The sequence below is a fragment of the Oncorhynchus masou genome, chromosome 18, assembly GCF_036934945.1.
Source record: "Oncorhynchus masou masou isolate Uvic2021 chromosome 18, UVic_Omas_1.1, whole genome shotgun sequence".
In the NCBI taxonomy this organism is placed as follows: Eukaryota; Metazoa; Chordata; class Actinopteri; order Salmoniformes; family Salmonidae; genus Oncorhynchus; species Oncorhynchus masou.
In genome coordinates this window covers 16744218-16763868 of record NC_088229.1, presented here as the reverse complement: position 1 = coordinate 16763868, position 19651 = coordinate 16744218, and the positions used below count along the sequence as shown (strand labels likewise).

At 41.4% G+C, this 19651-nt stretch overlaps 1 protein-coding gene across 1 annotated transcript in view; it reads left to right on the top strand.

The window, feature by feature from the left end:
• Positions 1-19651, top strand: part of LOC135504100 (probable phospholipid-transporting ATPase IIA) — a 39458-nt gene that overhangs the window by 10917 nt on the left and 8890 nt on the right. The window contains exons 5-23 of the mRNA XM_064922391.1: positions 1661-1719; positions 3414-3465; positions 4653-4747; positions 4919-4999; positions 5163-5238; positions 5722-5798; positions 6104-6264; positions 6507-6649; positions 7368-7480; positions 8344-8553; positions 11653-11814; positions 12437-12529; positions 12723-12806; positions 13968-14138; positions 14405-14503; positions 15797-15886; positions 16232-16376; positions 16779-16843; positions 17395-17550. Coding sequence (XP_064778463.1) covers positions 1661-1719; positions 3414-3465; positions 4653-4747; positions 4919-4999; positions 5163-5238; positions 5722-5798; positions 6104-6264; positions 6507-6649; positions 7368-7480; positions 8344-8553; positions 11653-11814; positions 12437-12529; positions 12723-12806; positions 13968-14138; positions 14405-14503; positions 15797-15886; positions 16232-16376; positions 16779-16843; positions 17395-17550 — 2132 coding nt within the window. The remainder of the gene's footprint in view (positions 1-1660; positions 1720-3413; positions 3466-4652; positions 4748-4918; positions 5000-5162; positions 5239-5721; positions 5799-6103; positions 6265-6506; positions 6650-7367; positions 7481-8343; positions 8554-11652; positions 11815-12436; positions 12530-12722; positions 12807-13967; positions 14139-14404; positions 14504-15796; positions 15887-16231; positions 16377-16778; positions 16844-17394; positions 17551-19651) is intronic.

Here is a 19651-nt window from a genome sequence, read left to right as displayed (position 1 = left end):
ATGTTATGGAATTGAAATAGTATTGGATTTAGACTGTTTGTACTGTTTGAATTGGAATTGTAAACACATTTAAACCCTGGAATTGACTTGAATTGGATTTCCCAGTGAATGGAATTAAAGCATTTATAATCAAAAGTTGATTGCAAGATTTATTTTAACTTGTATTTCTATATTTCCCATATAGTGAGGCAGTCTGAACAGTGACATGATCAGCCTGAAAGCCGGAGGGAATTTAGTTCTAATTGGAATTTGTGGAATTGTTGGCGATAATATTGAATTATTGGAATTTACCTAACATTGAAATTGAGAGGAATTTAATTATCTCTGAATGCAAAAACTGACCTGGAATTTGAATGAAATGGAATTTCCTGGGAGAGGGAATTGAATTGAATTTTTGGAATTAACCCCAACCCTTGTCTCCAGTCCAGTTAACTGTATGAGCTTGGTCCGGTCCTGTCTAAGCTGACAGGGGAGTGGGTCCTGGGTGGGAGGCGAGTGGGTCCTGAGTGGGAGGGGAGTGATGGCTAATTCAAAGCAGGGATGTAAACGTGTACACGAGGGCTTGGAATAAAGTGCTACTAGCAATAAAAACCTGGAGACCTCTTGTGGTTTTCATCACTTTTCCCCTTTGATCTGGCAGCTTATTTTATCAATAACCACAATAAATGGTTGCTTCCATGATAGTGGCCTCAGTGGCTTGTCTTGTTGCACAGGGTGTGAGAGATAATGCCATTAAATGCCTGTAGATTGTTTTGCTTTGAGAAAGTAGCTACTCAAGAGCAAAACATGCTGTTAATTTATGTTTTGATGTCAGTCGTCCACCAAGGATTTTTGTGTCATCCTGTAGGAATGTATGATTCATAATTTTAAAGTAGTTTCTTTCTCCTTAGTATTTTGACTTCGGACCAATTCTTTCTGAAGCTTATTGGGAAAGTTTAGTTTGTGTTAGCAGATTTGTGTATAAAGTAGACTAAACTCCGTTAATAAAACCAAGTGAAACAGAATGGGTTTTCAAGCCCAATAAACCTAAATGCATAGCAATATTAATGTATTACATATGCAAAAGCCTGAGGTCACAGCAAAGGTCAAGGGTGAGTGACCCGCTCCAAACAATTTTGCCTGTTCATTCCAAATGGAATGAGAGAAAAGGCTCAACTCCCCCCACCCTCCCAACATTCTTTCAGATCTGAAGGCCTACATGGAAAATTACTTTTCCCCCACATTTAGTGGAAGGAAATCTATAACAACAGTTGTCTACATTTGCAAGGTAACCTGGAGGAGACAGTTTGGCGTTAACAGTAAGCTGAATAGGGTTTCTGTATGTATGGGCCATGAGAAGAGAAGTAGGGAGAATGAAGACTAGTGTTTTAACAGTGTCTTTGAATGACGTTAATGGTACCAGGATGTCACACTTCCATAAAAAACCTGTGTGAGCCATGTGAATGTTTACATGGATGTTTTACATTTGTACTTGTTTGGGTTGTTTTACTCTATTCTTCCTCTCCTAAGAGTAATGGAATGTCCATAAAACAACATTCATCATTAATTTCTGATCTAACCACAATACCATTATGATTTTCAAACTGAATTTAGTCAACTCAACATTCTGCAATCTGAAAACGCTTATTGAATATTCATTTTACGTTTGTTTTTATTTCAGGCACTGTGAAGGTGAAAAGTAGTGGCATTCAAGTTGGAGACCTTATAATCGTGGAAAAGGTTTGAATCACTTTGTAGATTTCGCCTCAACTGCATCAATGTATTAGGCAAACTACATAACAGGATAGCAAAGTTGCCAAATATGACAAATAATGATTGGTCTGTTAATCTGCTAGACTGGTGACTTGAGGTGAAAGGAGTTAAAGATTTTGTAATCTTGTGATCAATGTTTCTGAGCTTGAGTCTGTCAAGCTCAATGCAGACGTAACTGACACAAACTTTAAATGAACTTAATTGGATCAGAAAACCAAACATTTGACATTTGGATTATTGATGACATTGACAAAAAATTGAAGCAACAATTGTAGGATATTAATCTCTCGTGGACAGGCTACATAAATGGTACTGTCGGTCTGTCATGATAAAACGGGATGTGTGAGATCGGCAGCATTAGTTCCAGTGCTTGGGTTTTTCATCTCTGGTTATTTGGACAAATCACGATTTTGCAGGTGTTAGCATCTTTTGAATTTCGGAAGGAGAGGGGACATTTGGCCCAAAGACTTGCCCGTAACTTGCAAAGAGAGAGGTTGGAGCTCTTCATTTCGGTTCTGCTCGTTGTTTTCTATCTCTTCTCTTAACACGTATGGACCCAGAACTTAATCGAGCATCTGACCAATTACGCAAGATTAAAGTTCTGGGTTAGCCGAGATTAGTAGGATATAGACCACCCAGAAAATACCAATGCATTCTTACCAGATAGTTCACTTAAAACGCCATTAAGTTGGCATATCCATGTGGGAAAGTTAAAACAAGGCAATCAATTGTGCCATTCAAATTAGCGTCACAAATGGCATCATCACTGGTAACATTATAATAAAATATAATTTGGTAGGTTACATTTGTCCTATTTCACATGTACAAGTATGTATTATACGCATGTGTGAAATTGATTTTTTTTGCATATTCCAACTCCCCCTGAGAGTGGGGTCATGGCCAGTGTCAGCCATTATCAACAGGGACCTTGGAGAAATTAGGGTTAAGTGCCTTGCTCAAGGGCACTTCAAAAAAGATTTTTCACCTTGTAGCTTGGGGATTCGAGTTATTGGCCCAATGCTCTAACCGCTAGGCTACCTGCCGCCACTATGTTGTTAAAAGTATCTTAAGTAATTCTAATAGACATTCCAACTCCTAACAGTATTTTTTACTGGCTACTGTAGAAAGAGTGGATTCTGGGAGTCTTTGAAGAATAGGTCACACGTTGTTCTCTTTATACATTTTATATTTTCTTTATCCATGACCGAGGAGACAGACATTGAAAGTAAATCGAACTCTGTTATGATCTTGAAATCTGTTAAAACATTTTTTTTAAATAACATTCAAAATGTGTACCACCGCATGGATCTGAAGTGCCACAGTGAATCTTTATTAAACCCATCGACCACTTAAAATAATCAATGTCCAACTCAATGTTTTGAAATCTGTCAACTTAAATAGTGTTGAGAATTCATCTTCCAATTACGCTGACCAGGATTCAGTCACAGTGGAGTCTGGGTCAAACAGAGTGTAAAGCCTGGTCAGGCTCCTATTCAGGGTAAGGCTGGATGATTTGCTGCAGGGATTATTATTGTGACTAGCTGAATGCAGGTAATGTAGCACATTAAAGCAAAAGTCTGAACGTCCACAGTTTAGGGGGGGGGGTTAGAAGAACAGGATGCAAGTTGAAGTCGTGTTTTTCTTTATTTCTGCCTTTGTAGAACCAGCGAGTTCCTGCTGACATGATCTTCTTAAGGACCTCTGAAAGAAATGGTAAACATCTGCTGGTCATTCATTCAAATCTCCAAAACAGGATAGTTAGGGTAATGGCATGTTTAAAAAGGGTGGTGAGGTGAAGGGATTAGCCTAGAGCCAGGACAGGAAGTGCAACAATGTCTAAATTGTAATTGGGTCCAGTAGGCTATCGTTCAAAGTGGTGGTTGGGGGGGACGGGTTGTGGTAGAAGACAGAAGAAGCATGGTCCATTCATTTCCCCTGACCATTTTTGTCTTTTAAATTGCAAGTTAGTCCCCAAGACAGGCAGAGTGTAGAATAGAAAGAACATATAAAATGCAAAGAGAGAACTGGGGAACCAAGCTACAAAGACTGAGCCTAATCTGAATAAACAAATGTGTTATTGGATGAAATTTGAAAGAGTGGTGACAGAAACAGAATGAATTGCTCCCATGCAAAACAATGCCATCTCCACCAGGCTTGTTGTTTTCTAAACAAGTACACCACCACCCCCTCGATAACTAGCAGCTGTTAGGATCCATCATGCGATAAAACATTTGGAGTACGACAACCGTACACTTTTATTATCTTGATTTGGAGTAAAACAAACTAGATGAAGCATGCTTAGTTGTGGTTGTGCTTTCCTGTGGGGGGAGGAAAAACAACATGTTTATTTTACTGGAAAGAGTGGTTAGTTAGTTATCTCTCTGACACATGGAGGCCATTAGGTCAATTATGAAGAGGCTAGCTAGGCCCAGTGTTCTGAGCTATAGACAGGGGGGCAGGATGACGCAGACCATGAGGAACTGGGGTTACTGGAGGCTGAGGGGGGATGAGGGTTGGGTTGGCATGGATACCTCTTCACTTTCTTGTTGATCCCCAGAGTAATGTGCAGTTGGGCACCATTCATATTTGAGCACTATTTTGCAGTAAGTCATTTGGTAAGATATGTTTATGTTGAAAGATAGAGGGGATGAAGGATGCACCAAATAAAAGAATACTAGAAGTTGACGCATGTGACAAAATTGACAAGTTTGTAAATTATCATTATTTACATAGGGTAACACATTTAGTTTTTTAGATGGACAGAATGTAGTTATTTGTACCATGGAGGCCCTATAACTCTGAATGCTTCTGCAATCTCTAAAGCCTACACAACGGTGCCCCCTAGAGGTGTCTGACTCCATTCTGGATCAGTTATTTTCCTCACTTCTGCCTTGTTCTAGGCTCCTGCTTCCTGCGTACTGACCAACTGGACGGAGAGACGGACTGGAAACTACGCCACCCAGTGGCCTGTACTCAGAGGCTGCCCACTGCTGCTGTGAGTCACCAGACCAGATGGCTGATCTATCTTTTAGTAGAATATGATGTTGGCACTGCACTGACTGCAGAAAAATGTAGTAAAGTAATGCCACATCTCATGTTTTTGGGGGATGTTCTTGGAATTTTTATTGCTTATTGATAAGTGACCATGTTGTGATTGCTCCTCCAGGATCTTCTCCAGATCAGATCCTATGTGTATGCAGAGGAACCAAACATTGACATCCACAACTTTATTGGCACTTTCACCAGGGTGAGTGTTAGGGCCTGAACAATTATATTTTACTTTTCTTGTTTAAGACATGCATAAACAAATTGCCACCATATATAGTGAACTTTGATGAAGGACTTTCTGTTTTCATGGAGTAATGTTCCATACTCTCTCTGTGTTTTGTGTCCTCTGTGCTGTGCTTTAGGAGGATGGAGACCCTCCAGTCAATGAGAGTCTCAGTATTGAGAATACCCTTTGGGCCAGCACTGTCATCGCCTCTGGTAAATACCAACTCCCCCAGTGGTGTGCTCTTTCTCTCCACTGAAGCAGCTAAAACATGGAAGGAAGCAGTACCAGCCTTTCCTCCATCCCTCTCTCCCTCCATATATTGCTAGAGCAGTGATGTGGCATTACTTCCTCCACGCTTGCTGATGATTTGTCCTCCTACACACACACACACACCGGCGCAATCAGACATTTGGTCATTTAAAACTAGTTTGGAGTAGTTAACCATAAAAGACAACGATTCCCTAAAGGGAAACTACACTACATAGAGATTTCAGAGTCTAGCCTACTGTATATAGCATACGGTAGTCATTTGGCAAATTGGCAAACTCTCATGTACTACTGTCATTATACATTTCAAAACATGCATTCACATCAAGGGAAGTCTTCTACATGCTTTATTAAATGGTATGGTTTATGATTCGAAACTTGTCAGTTTAAAAGTTTCAGTCCATTAATTGAATGTTCTGTCTCTGTAGGCACTGTGGTAGGAGTAGTTATTTACACAGGCAAGGAACTCCGGAGTGTGATGAACACCTCAGACCCAAGGCACAAGGTATATTAATGTCAAACATCCTGCACATGACGCTTTCCTTTAGTACATGAACTCATGCAAATATTCTGGTAGAACTATATTTTACGGTACTGTTTCAATGGTAATTCATAGTTTATTACATTTGTTGTTACCTTTTTTTTAAGGTCTTAAAAAAAGAAAATACCCTGGTCAATTTATGTACTGTAAAGTAAACTCCTACCAATACTCAAATAATCATATAATTTCAACAGTTGTTCCATAATATTGTGTTTAGAGTGTTTTGACGTGTACTGCCTGATGTCATTCTCATTTATCATCTCTTGTAGGTTGGCCTATTTGACCTGGAAGTGAACTGTTTAACCAAGATCCTGTTTGGGGCTTTGGTGGTGGTGTCTCTGGTCATGGTGGCCCTCCAACACTTTGCCGGCCGTTGGTATCTGCAGATCTTCCGCTTCCTGCTGCTTTTCTCCAACATTGTCCCCATCAGGTAGGAGTTTAACACACTTTCTATTTAATTTAAATGAGCAATTAATAAATGCATATTTAACAACATTTAACAGCAGGTTTAAGACCAAAAGTTGGTATTTTCAGTTGAGGCCTACGTTTACATAAAATCTACCCTTGCTTAATTGTTTCTACATATCCTTATGCGCATGTTTGATGGACAACCTAAACCCATTAATATCCACATTTTATTAAATGAATAAAATGTGAACTTTGTGTATCCAGCTTGCGTGTGAACCTGGACATGGGTAAGATGGTGTTCAGCTGGATGATCAGAAGAGACTCTAAGATCCCTGGTACGGTGGTCAGGGCCAGCACTATACCTGAACAACTGGGACGCATCTCCTACCTGCTCACTGACAAAACAGGTCTGCTACTTTTGTGGTTTATAGACATAAATATGTAATTATTGACTGCCGGACTATCACGGCTGTGTGGCTGTGGACTCTGTATTGAGCTTAAGAGGTAAGAGTGCCTCCATAAACTGTCAGCTTAGTCAATTCACATAATGTGTAACTATGGTAATAAAACATGACAGTAAAGTATAAGGTTTGCAGAAAACTGCTAAATGTTGTAGTGCACAGGACGAGTAGTGGCTAGTGCTACAATATAAGACGATGCCAAATGCCTGTATCTTGTTTTAGTAGTCAGAAGAGGACATTGCCCCAACATGTCAGTCTGTCATATGAGAGTTGATAGTGTTGAAGATTTGCTAAGGTTATGTTCATTATGAGTGCTAGGGCAAGCCTGTCCATGATCAGGGCGATGGGGCCTAGGGGTCAAAGGTCAGTCTAATGTAGGTGCTGTAGGGGCTTCTCAGGTCATCCTGAAATACTAGCTACAGAGAGGGGCTTTTAAAGTGTGAAGACAGTCAGGACACTGACAGCATGGAAAGATACTTGACTTGTAGATCATAGTGTGACTGTACTATAGACTGTTTAAAAATCACTATGTTTAAATTATTATAATCATTTTAACACCAACACTGCCATCTCGCTTCCAACACTTCTGACACCAGTGCAAATAACCCCTTGATCAGTAGAAATGCTACAAATAGTATAAATTGTGGTTGTGTGTTTGATGCAGGGACTCTCACCCAGAATGAGATGGTGTTTCGTCGCCTCCATCTTGGAACGGTGGCCTATGGAATGGACTCCATGGACGAGGTGCAGAGCCACGTGTTCAGTGCCTACACACAGGTAAACAATAACCATCACCACTGAGCCATATTGAGATAGTTGTGGCCCACATAGAGCGTCATTGACAGAAACGACAATTGCCAAACTCTCTATGTAGACCTGTGGCTCTGCATCTGTCCATATGGGCTGTGGGCAATGAATTACTAATTGGTGAGACAGTCAATGCTTGAAAACTCAAAAGAATTCTGTGTGAAAACCAATAACAACCCTTGTCTTTCGGGCATATCTTTTGGACAGCATATCAGCTAAGTGATTATTGTTTGGCTTAATGCTTCCTGACCCCTAATGACATTCTTTGTCCCTTTGACACCAGAGGTTAGTGGAGAAGGAAACCGGATTAGCCACTAGCCCTAGAGCCCACTAGCACTGACCTGCCCTAGTTTAATGACTCCACCATTAACCCCTGTGGAAACACAACCCCCAGCCTAAAAATAGCAGCAGCAAGATGCTAAAGCTAATTGTTCATATTTCTTATTTTGTTACACACCTGGTTGTGTTTACTTTCTGTGGTTGGTATGAATGAATAGGGTAGGATTATTAAATGACTTGGTTAGTAGTCATTTTAGAACTGAGTAAGTTCAGAGAAGTGTTATGTTTTAGCACTACAAAACGCATATATTCCATATACTTTATTGCCATAGTTACCGAATAAGGCAGCTCACAGGTACATGTACTGTATATATACATTACAGTATATATTCCCCACAAATAATTTATTTATGTGATGACTGTTTGTCAATCCATGGCTGAGAAAAAAAGTTTATTGTTAAAAAACGCTCTACTAATTATTGAAAACCTTGCAGGTAGACAGATGCTCCAACTCAGTCGGCTAACTTTTCTTTTCTGCACCTTCCACCCCACAGCCCTCTCATGACCTCCCAGCATCCAGAGTTCCGGTGGCCACTAAGGTTCGTAAGACCATCAGCAGCCGTGTGCATGAGGCGGTGAAGGCCATCGCCCTGGTGCACTGTGTGACGCCCGCGTACGAGGCCAACGGCGTGACGGACCAGGCCGAGGCAGAGCAGCATTATGAGGACACTTGTAGGGTTTACCAGGCTGCCAGCCCAGACGAGGTACACGACGGCTCACCCTAACTACTAGACATAACTGTCTAAAAATATAGCAACCAGGGGTTGTTAGTGTTTTATACAAATAATTAATTAACAGTTGACATTTGCTCTGCGAGGTTATAATGTTGGTTTTTGTTAATGATACAGTAGACCAACATATACAAAAATATACATATACAATATATATACATACATACATATACAAAAAATTGCCTGGGAAAAATGTGAGTTGTCTACTCAACACCCTCAAGAAGGTTAAAGGAAATTGTTACTAGGTATTGCGACAGTAGAATTATAGAGTCTAAGTTAAATGATGGAGAGGGTCACTTCAAGTGATTTTGAAGTTTGAACCCGTAGCGGTTGTTGCCGTGGACTACCTGCTGCCTTTGAAGGAAACCTTGAGGAGACAAATGACACGTGTACCTAGCTATGTCATTGATTGCTATGAATCATTTGAAGTCCAGAAAGGCTGAGGAGGAATTCACCTTGATCCATTTCCCGTAGTGTAAATAAACATTTCCTTAATGTGCTCCCCAGTCTATTGGATTTCAGCTAACCTATTCCCTCTTTAAATCTCCTACCTTAGTATTAGATACTTTGATATGGCCCACAGCTTTTGTTTTTATGGTGAGCTGTGGCTTATTGTATGCTCAACTTCATGCAATACAAGCATATTTTTTTTTCTCCCGCAAATATGTATGAGTCTTGAAGCTCCTGTCCTGTTCCAAGATTTTTCACAGGTTACAATATAAGTCAATGTGTTGCTATTCCCTTTCTTGATTGAATGTTTTTGCAATTGTTAAAATAGGTATATTGTATCCGCTTGATATGATCTTGGCTCAAATTCAGTTTGCTTTCCTATGGCTTCTCAGGAAGTCTATATATAGATATGGTGTTGACTGTTGGCTGCCGGTGGAAGTGGTCACAATGTCAGTGGCAGTTGCATGCATGGTTTATAATCGTAAGCCATTTATCAAACTAGCTTTGTTGGATGTGATACAGGTAATTGCCAAAATAAAGGAAATACCAACTGAGTGTCTTGTTAGGGCTACCAGAACCGCTTCAATGCACTTTGGCATAGATTCTACAAGTGTCTGGAACACTATTGGAGGTATGAAACTCCATTCTTCAACAAGAAATTCCATAGTTTGGTGTTTTGTTAATAGTGGTGGAAAACACTGTCTCAGGTGTCGATCCAGAATCACCCATAAGTGTTCAATTGGGTTGAGATCTGGAGACTGAGACGGCGATGGCATATCGTGAATCATCAGCAAGTTGAGCAGTCTCCGTCACTGACGCTCCTGCCAAACGTGCCCCAACAATCACCCCTCTTTCAAAGTCACTGAGATTTCTTCTTCTAGCCATGGTAGACAAAGTAATGGGCAACTGGGCCTGCCCAGTATTTTTATACATCACTCTAAGCATGATGGGATGTTAATTCCACACCTGTGTGGCAGCACCTGTTTTGAATATACTTTGTATCCCTCATTTACTCAAGTGTTTTCTTTATTTGGCAGTTACCTGTACATGTTTGGCAGATATAATGAAATCAAAATGAATAGTCCTGGTTGTTGTGTGGAGATATTATTCCAAAACTTGTGGTTTTACATCTGCTTATTTAGTATATCATATGCATTATGTCTAATATATTGATTGTGATATCGACTCAAGAGAAGTGTGTTCTTATAAAAAAAAGGCAGAGTATAAAGTATTTCCTGAGGGTTATACTTCCAAGCAGGGCCAATAAGAATTTTAGCTTCTGCCAAGCTGTGGTTTTGACTCCAGATATTTGCCAGTAGCAGATCCAGCTCAATTAAATCCTAGACATTCCCATGACTAGGTGGTGCTGTTGGGTTGGAGGCCGATTCACTGCTCATCTCCATAGTGAATGTAGCCTTACTAATGTTAACATGACTAAATCAAACACCTCATTCTCCCCAATTTGTATGACCAACACACAAGGTAGTCAGAGCTTTGTTGATCATGGTGGAGTTCACCTCAAGACTACCATTAGCCAAGCATAGCCTCAGGCCAAATAGTAGCATAAAATAAGTATGGTTTGTTAGCTGGAAGAGGCTTGGTTTGGGACCGGACTTTGGAAGTGTTCAGGGTCCAATTGATTTATACCCTGATGAAGACAGCTTGGCTGTCGAAACGTTGGTATTACATTTTTGCATCTGAGCTCCAAGAGTGTGCGGCTCTCTTATTTTTATTTTCAAGTTTCTACTCCGCTAGCCAGCACCTCGTCTTAATAGGTGTGCGTTTCTTTATCTTCTACAGGGTCCAATTGATGCCTATTCCTGTCCATCTGAAATTGAAATTAGAGACCGGTCAGTGTAGGCATGGGGGATGAATTGTGTTTTTGATCTTGTGCTGGCGGTCTGGAAGTTATTGGGAAAAATAACTTCTGACCCCCCACCCCCCCCCCCCCCTCCCAAAAGTGACTCTTTCAATCATTCCAAATGTCGTCTGTTTGGCATTGTCCTCATGTGCCCTTCAAAAGAGACCAGAAACAACATGTGGCATTGTCTTCCTAGTTTGTCAATCAATACTCTTGAGTGCAGAAAATGCTTTTATTATTGATTTGAGCTGAAGTAGAGCTGTGCTCTTTCATGTGCTACTCAGATTTATATTTCCTGTTCTTTCATTTGTCCTGTGAAAAGGTACATCATGTTGATCTCTCGTGAAAAGACTACGTAAACATAAATGGTACGGTAGATCTGTCATGATAAAACGGGATGTGTGAGATCAGCAGCATTAGTTCCAGTGCTTGGGTTTTTCATCACTGATTATTTGGACAAATCATGATTTTGGAGGTGTTAGCATCTTTTGAATTTTGGAAGGAGAGGGGACATTTGGCCCAAAGACTTGCCTGTAAATTACAAAGAGAGAGGGTGGAGCTCTTCATTCCAGATCCGCTCAGTCTATCTCTTCCCTTAACACTATGGACCCAGAACTTCATTGACTATCTGACCAATTACGCAATACTTCAGTCCTGGGTTAACCAAGATTAACTCATTTCATGCTAAAACAGTCCTTTCTCCTTTTACCTTATCAAATGTATGTATTTTTATAACCACCCATTCACCAAACTGTTGCTAGGTTTCGCTGGTGCAATGGACAGAGAGTGTGGGTCTGACCCTGGTCGGACGGGACCAGAACTCCATGCAGCTGAGGACTCCTAGTGGACAGATCCTGAACTTCACCATCCTACAGATATTCCCTTTCACCTATGTTAGCAAGCGAATGGGAATCATAGTTCGAGTGAGTGCTGCTGACTAGGATATGAATTTGATTTGAACATTCTCATTTGAGTCATCCCCTTACAGTTGCCAGAGGTGTATGCTTTCCTCAGCTGATCGAATGTATTGTGGAAGATCATTTGTATTTTGCTTTCTTGCCGGCCAACTGTCTGTGTTTTGATGTAACTACTCCTTTGAAAGATCCATTGTATAGCTGATATCAGTAGGGCCAACTGTTTGGGACCAACTGCTCTTTTTTAAGATACATTTTATGGCTTTTGATCCTGAGCATTGATCCATTTATCTATCAAGACATAGGCTGATCTAAGATAGACTTTACCCTGCTATGAACTCCGATGACTAAGTCTCTGTGCTGTCTGCATGACTAACTATTGTTGTTGGCTTGGATAGACCTGGTATAACTCTACTTTAGGAAGGCTGGGATTAAACTTGGCTTCCTCAAGAAAATATTTTCAAACATGTTTGGACCCCTTGTGAACATTAACACCAAAATAAGTTTGTTTCCCTTTCTAAGCAACCAACCAACCAACCAACCAACCAACAATAATAAACTAATCCTTTATGTCAATTTTGTTTGTCAAGCATTGAATTAAGGTAATGACAGTGAATGGTCTGTTTTACAGGATGAGTCTACAGGAGAAATAACCTTCTACATGAAGGGTGCAGACGTAGTGATGGCAGGCATCGTCCAGTATAATGATTGGCTGGAAGAAGAGGTATTTTTGGTTTCCTCCATTAAAACACGCAATTTCAGTTTTAATAAACGACCACCATGAATTGATTATAGCGTGTTGTGGTCATCTTTAGGGTGTTGCTGTCAATTTTCCCTTTCTTTGAAGGTTCAGTCCTTGTGTATGTTTGAACGTTGTGATATTAATGTTTTGGTGTTACTTTTGCTCTTTCTTCCAGTGTGGAAATATGGCCAGGGAAGGTCTGAGGGTTTTAGTCGTTTCCAAAAAGTCTCTAACAGAGGAACAGTACCAAGACTTTGAGGTTGGTAGCATGCCCTCTCTATCTTTGGTCGAGCTTCAATGTAACTGTCGTCACGTTGTTCCATAGAGTATGGGACTGTGCGGTAACCCAAGCCAACAGAAGGAGGAGGATGTTGATGGAGAATGAATTGACTGTCCTGAGTAACCAAGCCCACCGTTAGCGGCCTTGACATTTCAGTGTGTCATAGTCATTTGGCAAAGTCATTAGTGAGGCTGAGGCTTAGGGTATCCATCTTGGTTTGAGCACATCCACATAGTGTCATAAATAGAAGGGACATTCCTTTTGATCAACGTCTGGGTTTGACATGTGAAACCAGGTGTGGTAATATTCTTACAATGACATGAATTTACTAGTTGCTGCACCTCCCTCTGTATGTGTTGTTTTTACTTCACCAGTCTATTATTATTATTAGTGCTACTCCTTATGAGATTAAAGAAATGTACATTTGTGTTGGATGACAATATAGCACTAATTTGTTTATCGTCCTACACAAAATACACTCTTTCCAGGTGTTGTCTTGGAGTTGTCATGTCCTTTCAAGTATTTTATATCTGCTAGGTAGCCTACCTACCTGCCAACAACAACAAACCAACAACAACAAATACAAAAACAAAATAGTTTCCACAGATACTTGCCATTGTTCTTAAGATGTCAAGTGTGTTGTTTGATACTCGGATATCCCTCTCTCTCACACACACACACACACACACACACACACACACACACACACACACACACACACACACACACACACACACACACACACACACACACACACACACACACACACACACACACACACACACACACACACACACACACACACAGATGGGCAGTGTCTCCACTGCAGCCCCACCAGGCCCATTGCCTGAGTGTATAATTGTGAGAGCTGGCTGGTGGGCAGTGGTGACTCACGCACAGATCTTGTGTTCCTGAGTGAGTCACTCAGATAGCTTTTTGCTTTATCTCCTCTGAGCTGGAGACTGCTGGACATTTACTTGCTCCTTCCAAATCCTTCTCATCCAAAACATGTTACATTTGATGATTTTGTATGTATTTCAGTTAATACATCAAACTAGCTAAACTCCAATATGCTATATTCGGATAATGTCTCACAATCCAAATATATTCACCACATTTCTCTCGTTACTTTCTCTACAGGCCCGATATGTCCAGGCCAAGCTGAGTGTGCACGACCGGTCTCTGAAGGTGGCCACGGTGATCGAGAGCCTGGAGATGGAGATGGAGCTGCTGTGTTTGACAGGGGTGGAGGACCAACTGCAGGCTGACGTACGGCCTACCCTGGAGATCCTACGTAATGCAGGCATCAAGGTCAGGGGTCACCGAGGCAGTGGGGTAGACGGCCTTAGCAACAATTCACTTCAATACATTTTACATTGACGTTTTAGTCATTTAGCAGACGCTTTATCCAGAGTGCATACATTTTCATACTTTTTTCAATACACTTTATTTATCCCTGGGCTTTATGTCCTCTGAAACTGTTGTTATGTGTTGTGTCATTGTTTGAATGTGGATAAGAAATGTAAAACGTATTAATCACACAGAAATGTCATTTTAAAACAGTTTTACCTGTGTAGGTGTGGATGTTAACTGGAGATAAGCTGGAAACAGCCACGTGCACGGCTAAGAATGCTCATCTGGTGACCCGCAACCAGGAAATCCACATCTTTAATTCGGTGAGTGGAGAAGCAGTAGAGGGCATTTTTCTGTTCAACCACTGCACTTTGAATATAATGTTTATTGTGAATTGGAATAAATAGCTTTAGCATAAGGGGTCATTCCTAGTTCATCGGATCATCCACAGTTTCCTGTCGTCTGCACTGACCTCATGCGGACATCCATCCTCTGTGTGGTGAAGGCCCATAGATGTGCTTATGTAGTCCCCCAGCCATGTAGCCCAGCCTGGATCCGCTGGCTATTTGGCTGGCCCAACAATAAATCACCTCTCACAAGAATAAGCATTCAAGCCAGTGTCAACCAGACCAGAGCCTTCCAGACCTGGGTTCAAATACTATTTGATATTGTTTCAAATACTTAAGCTGTGCTTGACTAGCACTACAGGCAGTCTAAAACAAACACTTATAGTACATATATTTGAATAATTTTAAATGCTATTTGACCCCAGGTCTGGAAACAGGCCTGTGAGTACCAGCTGAACCACTTCCTGAGGGAACACAGACAGAGAACCTAACTTTCTAATTTGTTTTGCAGGCTTAGCTCTCAACCAGCACAATTGCTTTGATAGTCTGTTGACTTCCCTTTTGGCCTTCGTCCAGTTGCAAAAAAGCTTGCCTGCCATAGGAAGTTTAGGACTTGCGTACAACAATTGTTACTGGAAGAGGATAACAATGGCTGGCACAGCATGAAAACAATCCCTTAGCTTCTCCCAGCAGAGGAGGGCAGGCAGGGGCTGTGACTGTTGAGTGGTCCAATAGCCAAGGCATCTGCTATTGGCTTCCTGGTTCGACACAAATGGCACTGGGTTGATGACTTGACGTATGAACACGCAATTTGAGAGGATTATAGCCATACCAGTGCATAACATTGGTTGACATATTTATGTATTGTTGTCATTTCCAGTTCCACATTTTTGGAATTCCGAGTCCACATATAAGTTTGACACAGTTGCAGAAACTATGGGATGTTTTCTTCTTAATATGGACCTTAGGTTAGACAATTTGCCCTATTGTAATGTCCACACAATCAACCTCCATATTTCATTAGAAATAGTAGTCTATATAAATCCACAAAATCAGCCATGTATTAGTGGGTTCATGTCCTGGTCGTCCTTATGGTTTCACACCTTACATATGTTCAACATTTGTCAGTTGATCAGTTCACCCTGATGCTAATCTAGAGTGTGGTTGACAGTTGCAGTCAGGAGAGCAGCTACTCCTGCTGCTGTGGGTTAGATAGCTATCTGTGTGTCTCTGACATGATGGTAAGCCATGTACTGTCTGTGGTCCTAGGTGACGACACGAGGAGAGGCCCATCTGGAGCTCAACGCTTTCAGGAGGAAACACGACTGTGCTCTGGTCATATCAGGGGACTCACTGGAGGTAAGCTAAGCACCGTCCTCACTCTGAATACTTTACCTTATCTGTGTAAGCCAAACCAAAGCACTGTTACTGAAGATGCCTTTGGTGGTATCTGTGGTAATGGTAATAGTCAGTCTAACATTGGTTAAAGTCTCACTGAGACACTTGAGAAACGTCAGCCAGTGTTGAGTCTTATCCATTCACACTGCTGCATTGTTTTGAGTCTCAATTGACAACTGCCTAGATAAATGTAACAGACGTTGAGGAAGGAGTCTATATCAATGATAAAGATCCAGACATCTCCACAGTTGGTGGTTGGCCCCGGTGGTTGTTCAACCCTCGTCTGTTTCTCTGATTCTCCTGCAGGTGTGTCTGAAGTTCTATGAGTATGAGTTTATGGAGCTGGCATGTCAGTGTCCTGCCGTGGTGTGTTGTCGCTGTGCTCCGACCCAGAAGGCCCAGATAGTCCGCCTGCTGCAGGAGCGCACTGGCAAACTCACCTGTGCTGTAGGTGAGTCTGCCCAGTGTCAGCCCCAAGCCTTTCTCTAGCCTTTCTCTATTGGGACATTACAGTATACGGAGTTACAGAGTTAACAAATAGCCTACTCTCAATTCGGCTCACTAAAACTCTCCAATTATAGTTAACTGCAGGGTTACTGACCTGTACATTTTAAGATATTGGATGGTATTGTTTTCATGATATAAACTTGATAAACAGTTTGCCTCATAGTATTTTCTTATGGAAAGGTTTGAGGTCTGATCGAGGGATTCGCATACACAGACAGGCAGGCAGACACAGACAGACACACGAACATACACGCACATACACACACTAAACCCTCTCTGCTGTGACTCACATTAACAGACGTGTTCCTCCTGACACTTCCACTGATGTCTGTTTGTTTTCTCTTAGGGGACGGAGGAAACGATGTCAGCATGATCCAGGAAGCCGACTGTGGCGTGGGAGTGGAGGGCAAAGTAAGAACCTCTCTATCCCTGTCGCCCTGTTGCTTTGCTTTCACACACACACTGTCACTGCTGTCTGTGTCGTGTGTTTCCTGAGAGCTGGCCCCCCTCTGGCCAGAGCACCTTTTAACATACATTTGTCACTATGTCATATCATGCACAGATGGATCATTTTTGACTGTGAAAACATGTCATGGGTGTAAAGGAAATGAATGTGATGTTGTCTTCTGACAATATGGTATTGTATTCTGTTCTGATTGGGACTGCTTGAACTGTAGTGCTGACAGGTCAACCATGTAGAGTTCTTACTTTATGGACACCTTGCTCCTTAACTATGGATCAGAGCTCCACATCAACTCAATAGTTGGTAAATATTGATTTAACTGTGGCAGAAATAGGGAACTTGTTTACTCAAAGTGGCAGTAGTTTCAACTTTTCCTCTAAACTTTCTTTATATAAACTCGTAAAAAGTGTTATTCTGGTTACCAAAGACCTTTGCTAACCTTTTCTAAATGTATCTCAGAATGTCTTAAAAATTCCACCACAATGTTGTTGGTTGACAGGAAGGGAAACAGGCATCGCTGGCTGCGGACTTCTCTGTGACTCAGTTCAAGCACTTGGGCAGACTCCTCATGGTCCATGGGCGGAACAGCTACAAGAGATCCGCCGGCCTCTCCCAGTTTGTCATCCACCGGAGCCTGTGCATCAGCACCATGCAGGTAGGCAGGACCAGGGTACCAAATGGTGGAACGGGGTGGAGAGTGAGTCAGGACCAGGGTACCAAATGGTGGAACAGGGTGGGGACTGAGTCAGGACTAGGGTACCAAATGGTGAAACAGGATAGGGAGTGTCAGGACAGGGAGCTTCCCTGGAAGCTTCCCTGGAAGCCTAGTCAACATGCAGCACCAACCCCAGAGCCAGTGGGTAGTGAGAGTACCTTGGGCCAGGTGGAGCAGGGTGGGGGATGAGTCAGAGCAGGGGACCCCAGGAGCTCTTCTGGGGGCCCCAGCCTTCAGCCCCCCCCCCCTCCCCCTCAGCCCTAGTGGGTACATAGCCCAAGCACAAGGCCAGGTCTTCAGCCCTCTAGTCTCTCAGACCAGGCCATTAACTCGTTTGGGAGGCCTCCAATGTGTCTCGGATTAACACTGCCCACAACCACAGCTGTTAACCCCATAGAGTCGATGTCCTCTCCCCTGCGGGAATCTAATTAGCATAATCAAAAAATCCCTATAAAAATCTGTCAGTTTAAGTTTTTTTTTGTCGCATCTGCTGTGAAAGGTGACAGAGCTAGAGCAATGTTTGTCAGACCATGAGAAATCCCCCAAATCTGTCTTCTCACAAAATCATCTGTAGCGTCCTTGGCTAGAAACTATTATGACCCCTCTATGGAAAGACACAATGCTGTTCTCCATTTTGCTCTATGCCCCCCACAAGCATCTTAGGAATTGTCTGAAGCTGGTACAGTCGATCTGCCAACTTCTGTCTGTAGCTACACACTAATATGACCCCTCTGTGGAAAGGTGAGATACTCACAAACACGTATGTCAGTTGTTTTGCTCTAGGACGCCCACAGGCCTCATGAGACTCATCTGAAAGACTCACCCTTGGTACTAGTTCAAAAAATGAATAGAAGTATAAATGGGGACTGTTTAATGCCAAAAATAAGGGGTTCAATACATGTAAAAAAAATAATATTTAAAAAATCCTGATCTTTCTTAAATCTCTCAGATATACAGTGCCAGTCAAAGGTTTGGACACATCTACTCATTCCAGGGTTTTTCATGATTTTTTACTTTTTTTCCACATTGTAGAATAATAGTGAAGACATCAAAACTATGAAATAACACACATGGAATCATGTAGTTACCAAAGAAGTGTTAAACAAATCAAAATATTTTATATTTTAAATTCTTCATAATAGCCACTCTTTGCCTTCTTGACAGCTTTGTACACTCTTGGCATTCTCTCAACCAGCTTCATGAGGTAAGTTGATGTCTTCACTATTATTCTACAATGTAGAAAATAGTTTTTTTCTTTTTATTATTATTATTTTTTTTATTAACTTGAATAAGTAGGTGTGTCCAACCTTGTGACTGGTACTGTAGGACAGAAACTTCAGAACAAACTTCCTTTAGATTTCTTTTGGGGGGGACTATCTGTTGTTCTGTGTAGTGAATCTGTTATTCAATGCATATGTGTGGGTTAATAGCAGTAAGGCCAAATGAAAGCCCCCCCCGGCTTAGACATGGCTTAGACTGTAGTGTGTTAACTCTTTGGTATAGAGCAAGCGCTCTAAACTACTTAGCAGAAGTAGTGCCTTGCCAGAGTGATGATAATAGCTTTATTATTTAACTTTTATAATCAATTCTTGGAGCTATTACTCAGATTACTAACCCATTTTTAAATTAAAGTAGTAAATATTCAGTTTTGAAAATGACATCAATTATGATTTGTAGTAGTGTATTACAGTTCTCAATATGAAATGAAACACTCAATAATGCAAATATCTCTATAATTATTTTGGGGGGGGTGATCAGCTTCAATGTTGCAGATATATTTGTGGTTCTATTAATTTAATTGATTGCATTTGTAATCCCCCTTACAATTTTTAAAACCTTCTTTTTTGTTGTTGTCCTCCCCTCACCCCCCAGCCCTACTTACTACCCCTCCCCTGATTTGGTGAAACTACCGGACAACAGTACATCTTGTCTTTTTCCACATTTTGTTACGTTACAGCCATATTCTAAAATGTCTTAAATATTTTTTCCCCTCATCAATCTACACACAGTACCCAATAAAGACAAAGGGAAAGCTGGTTTG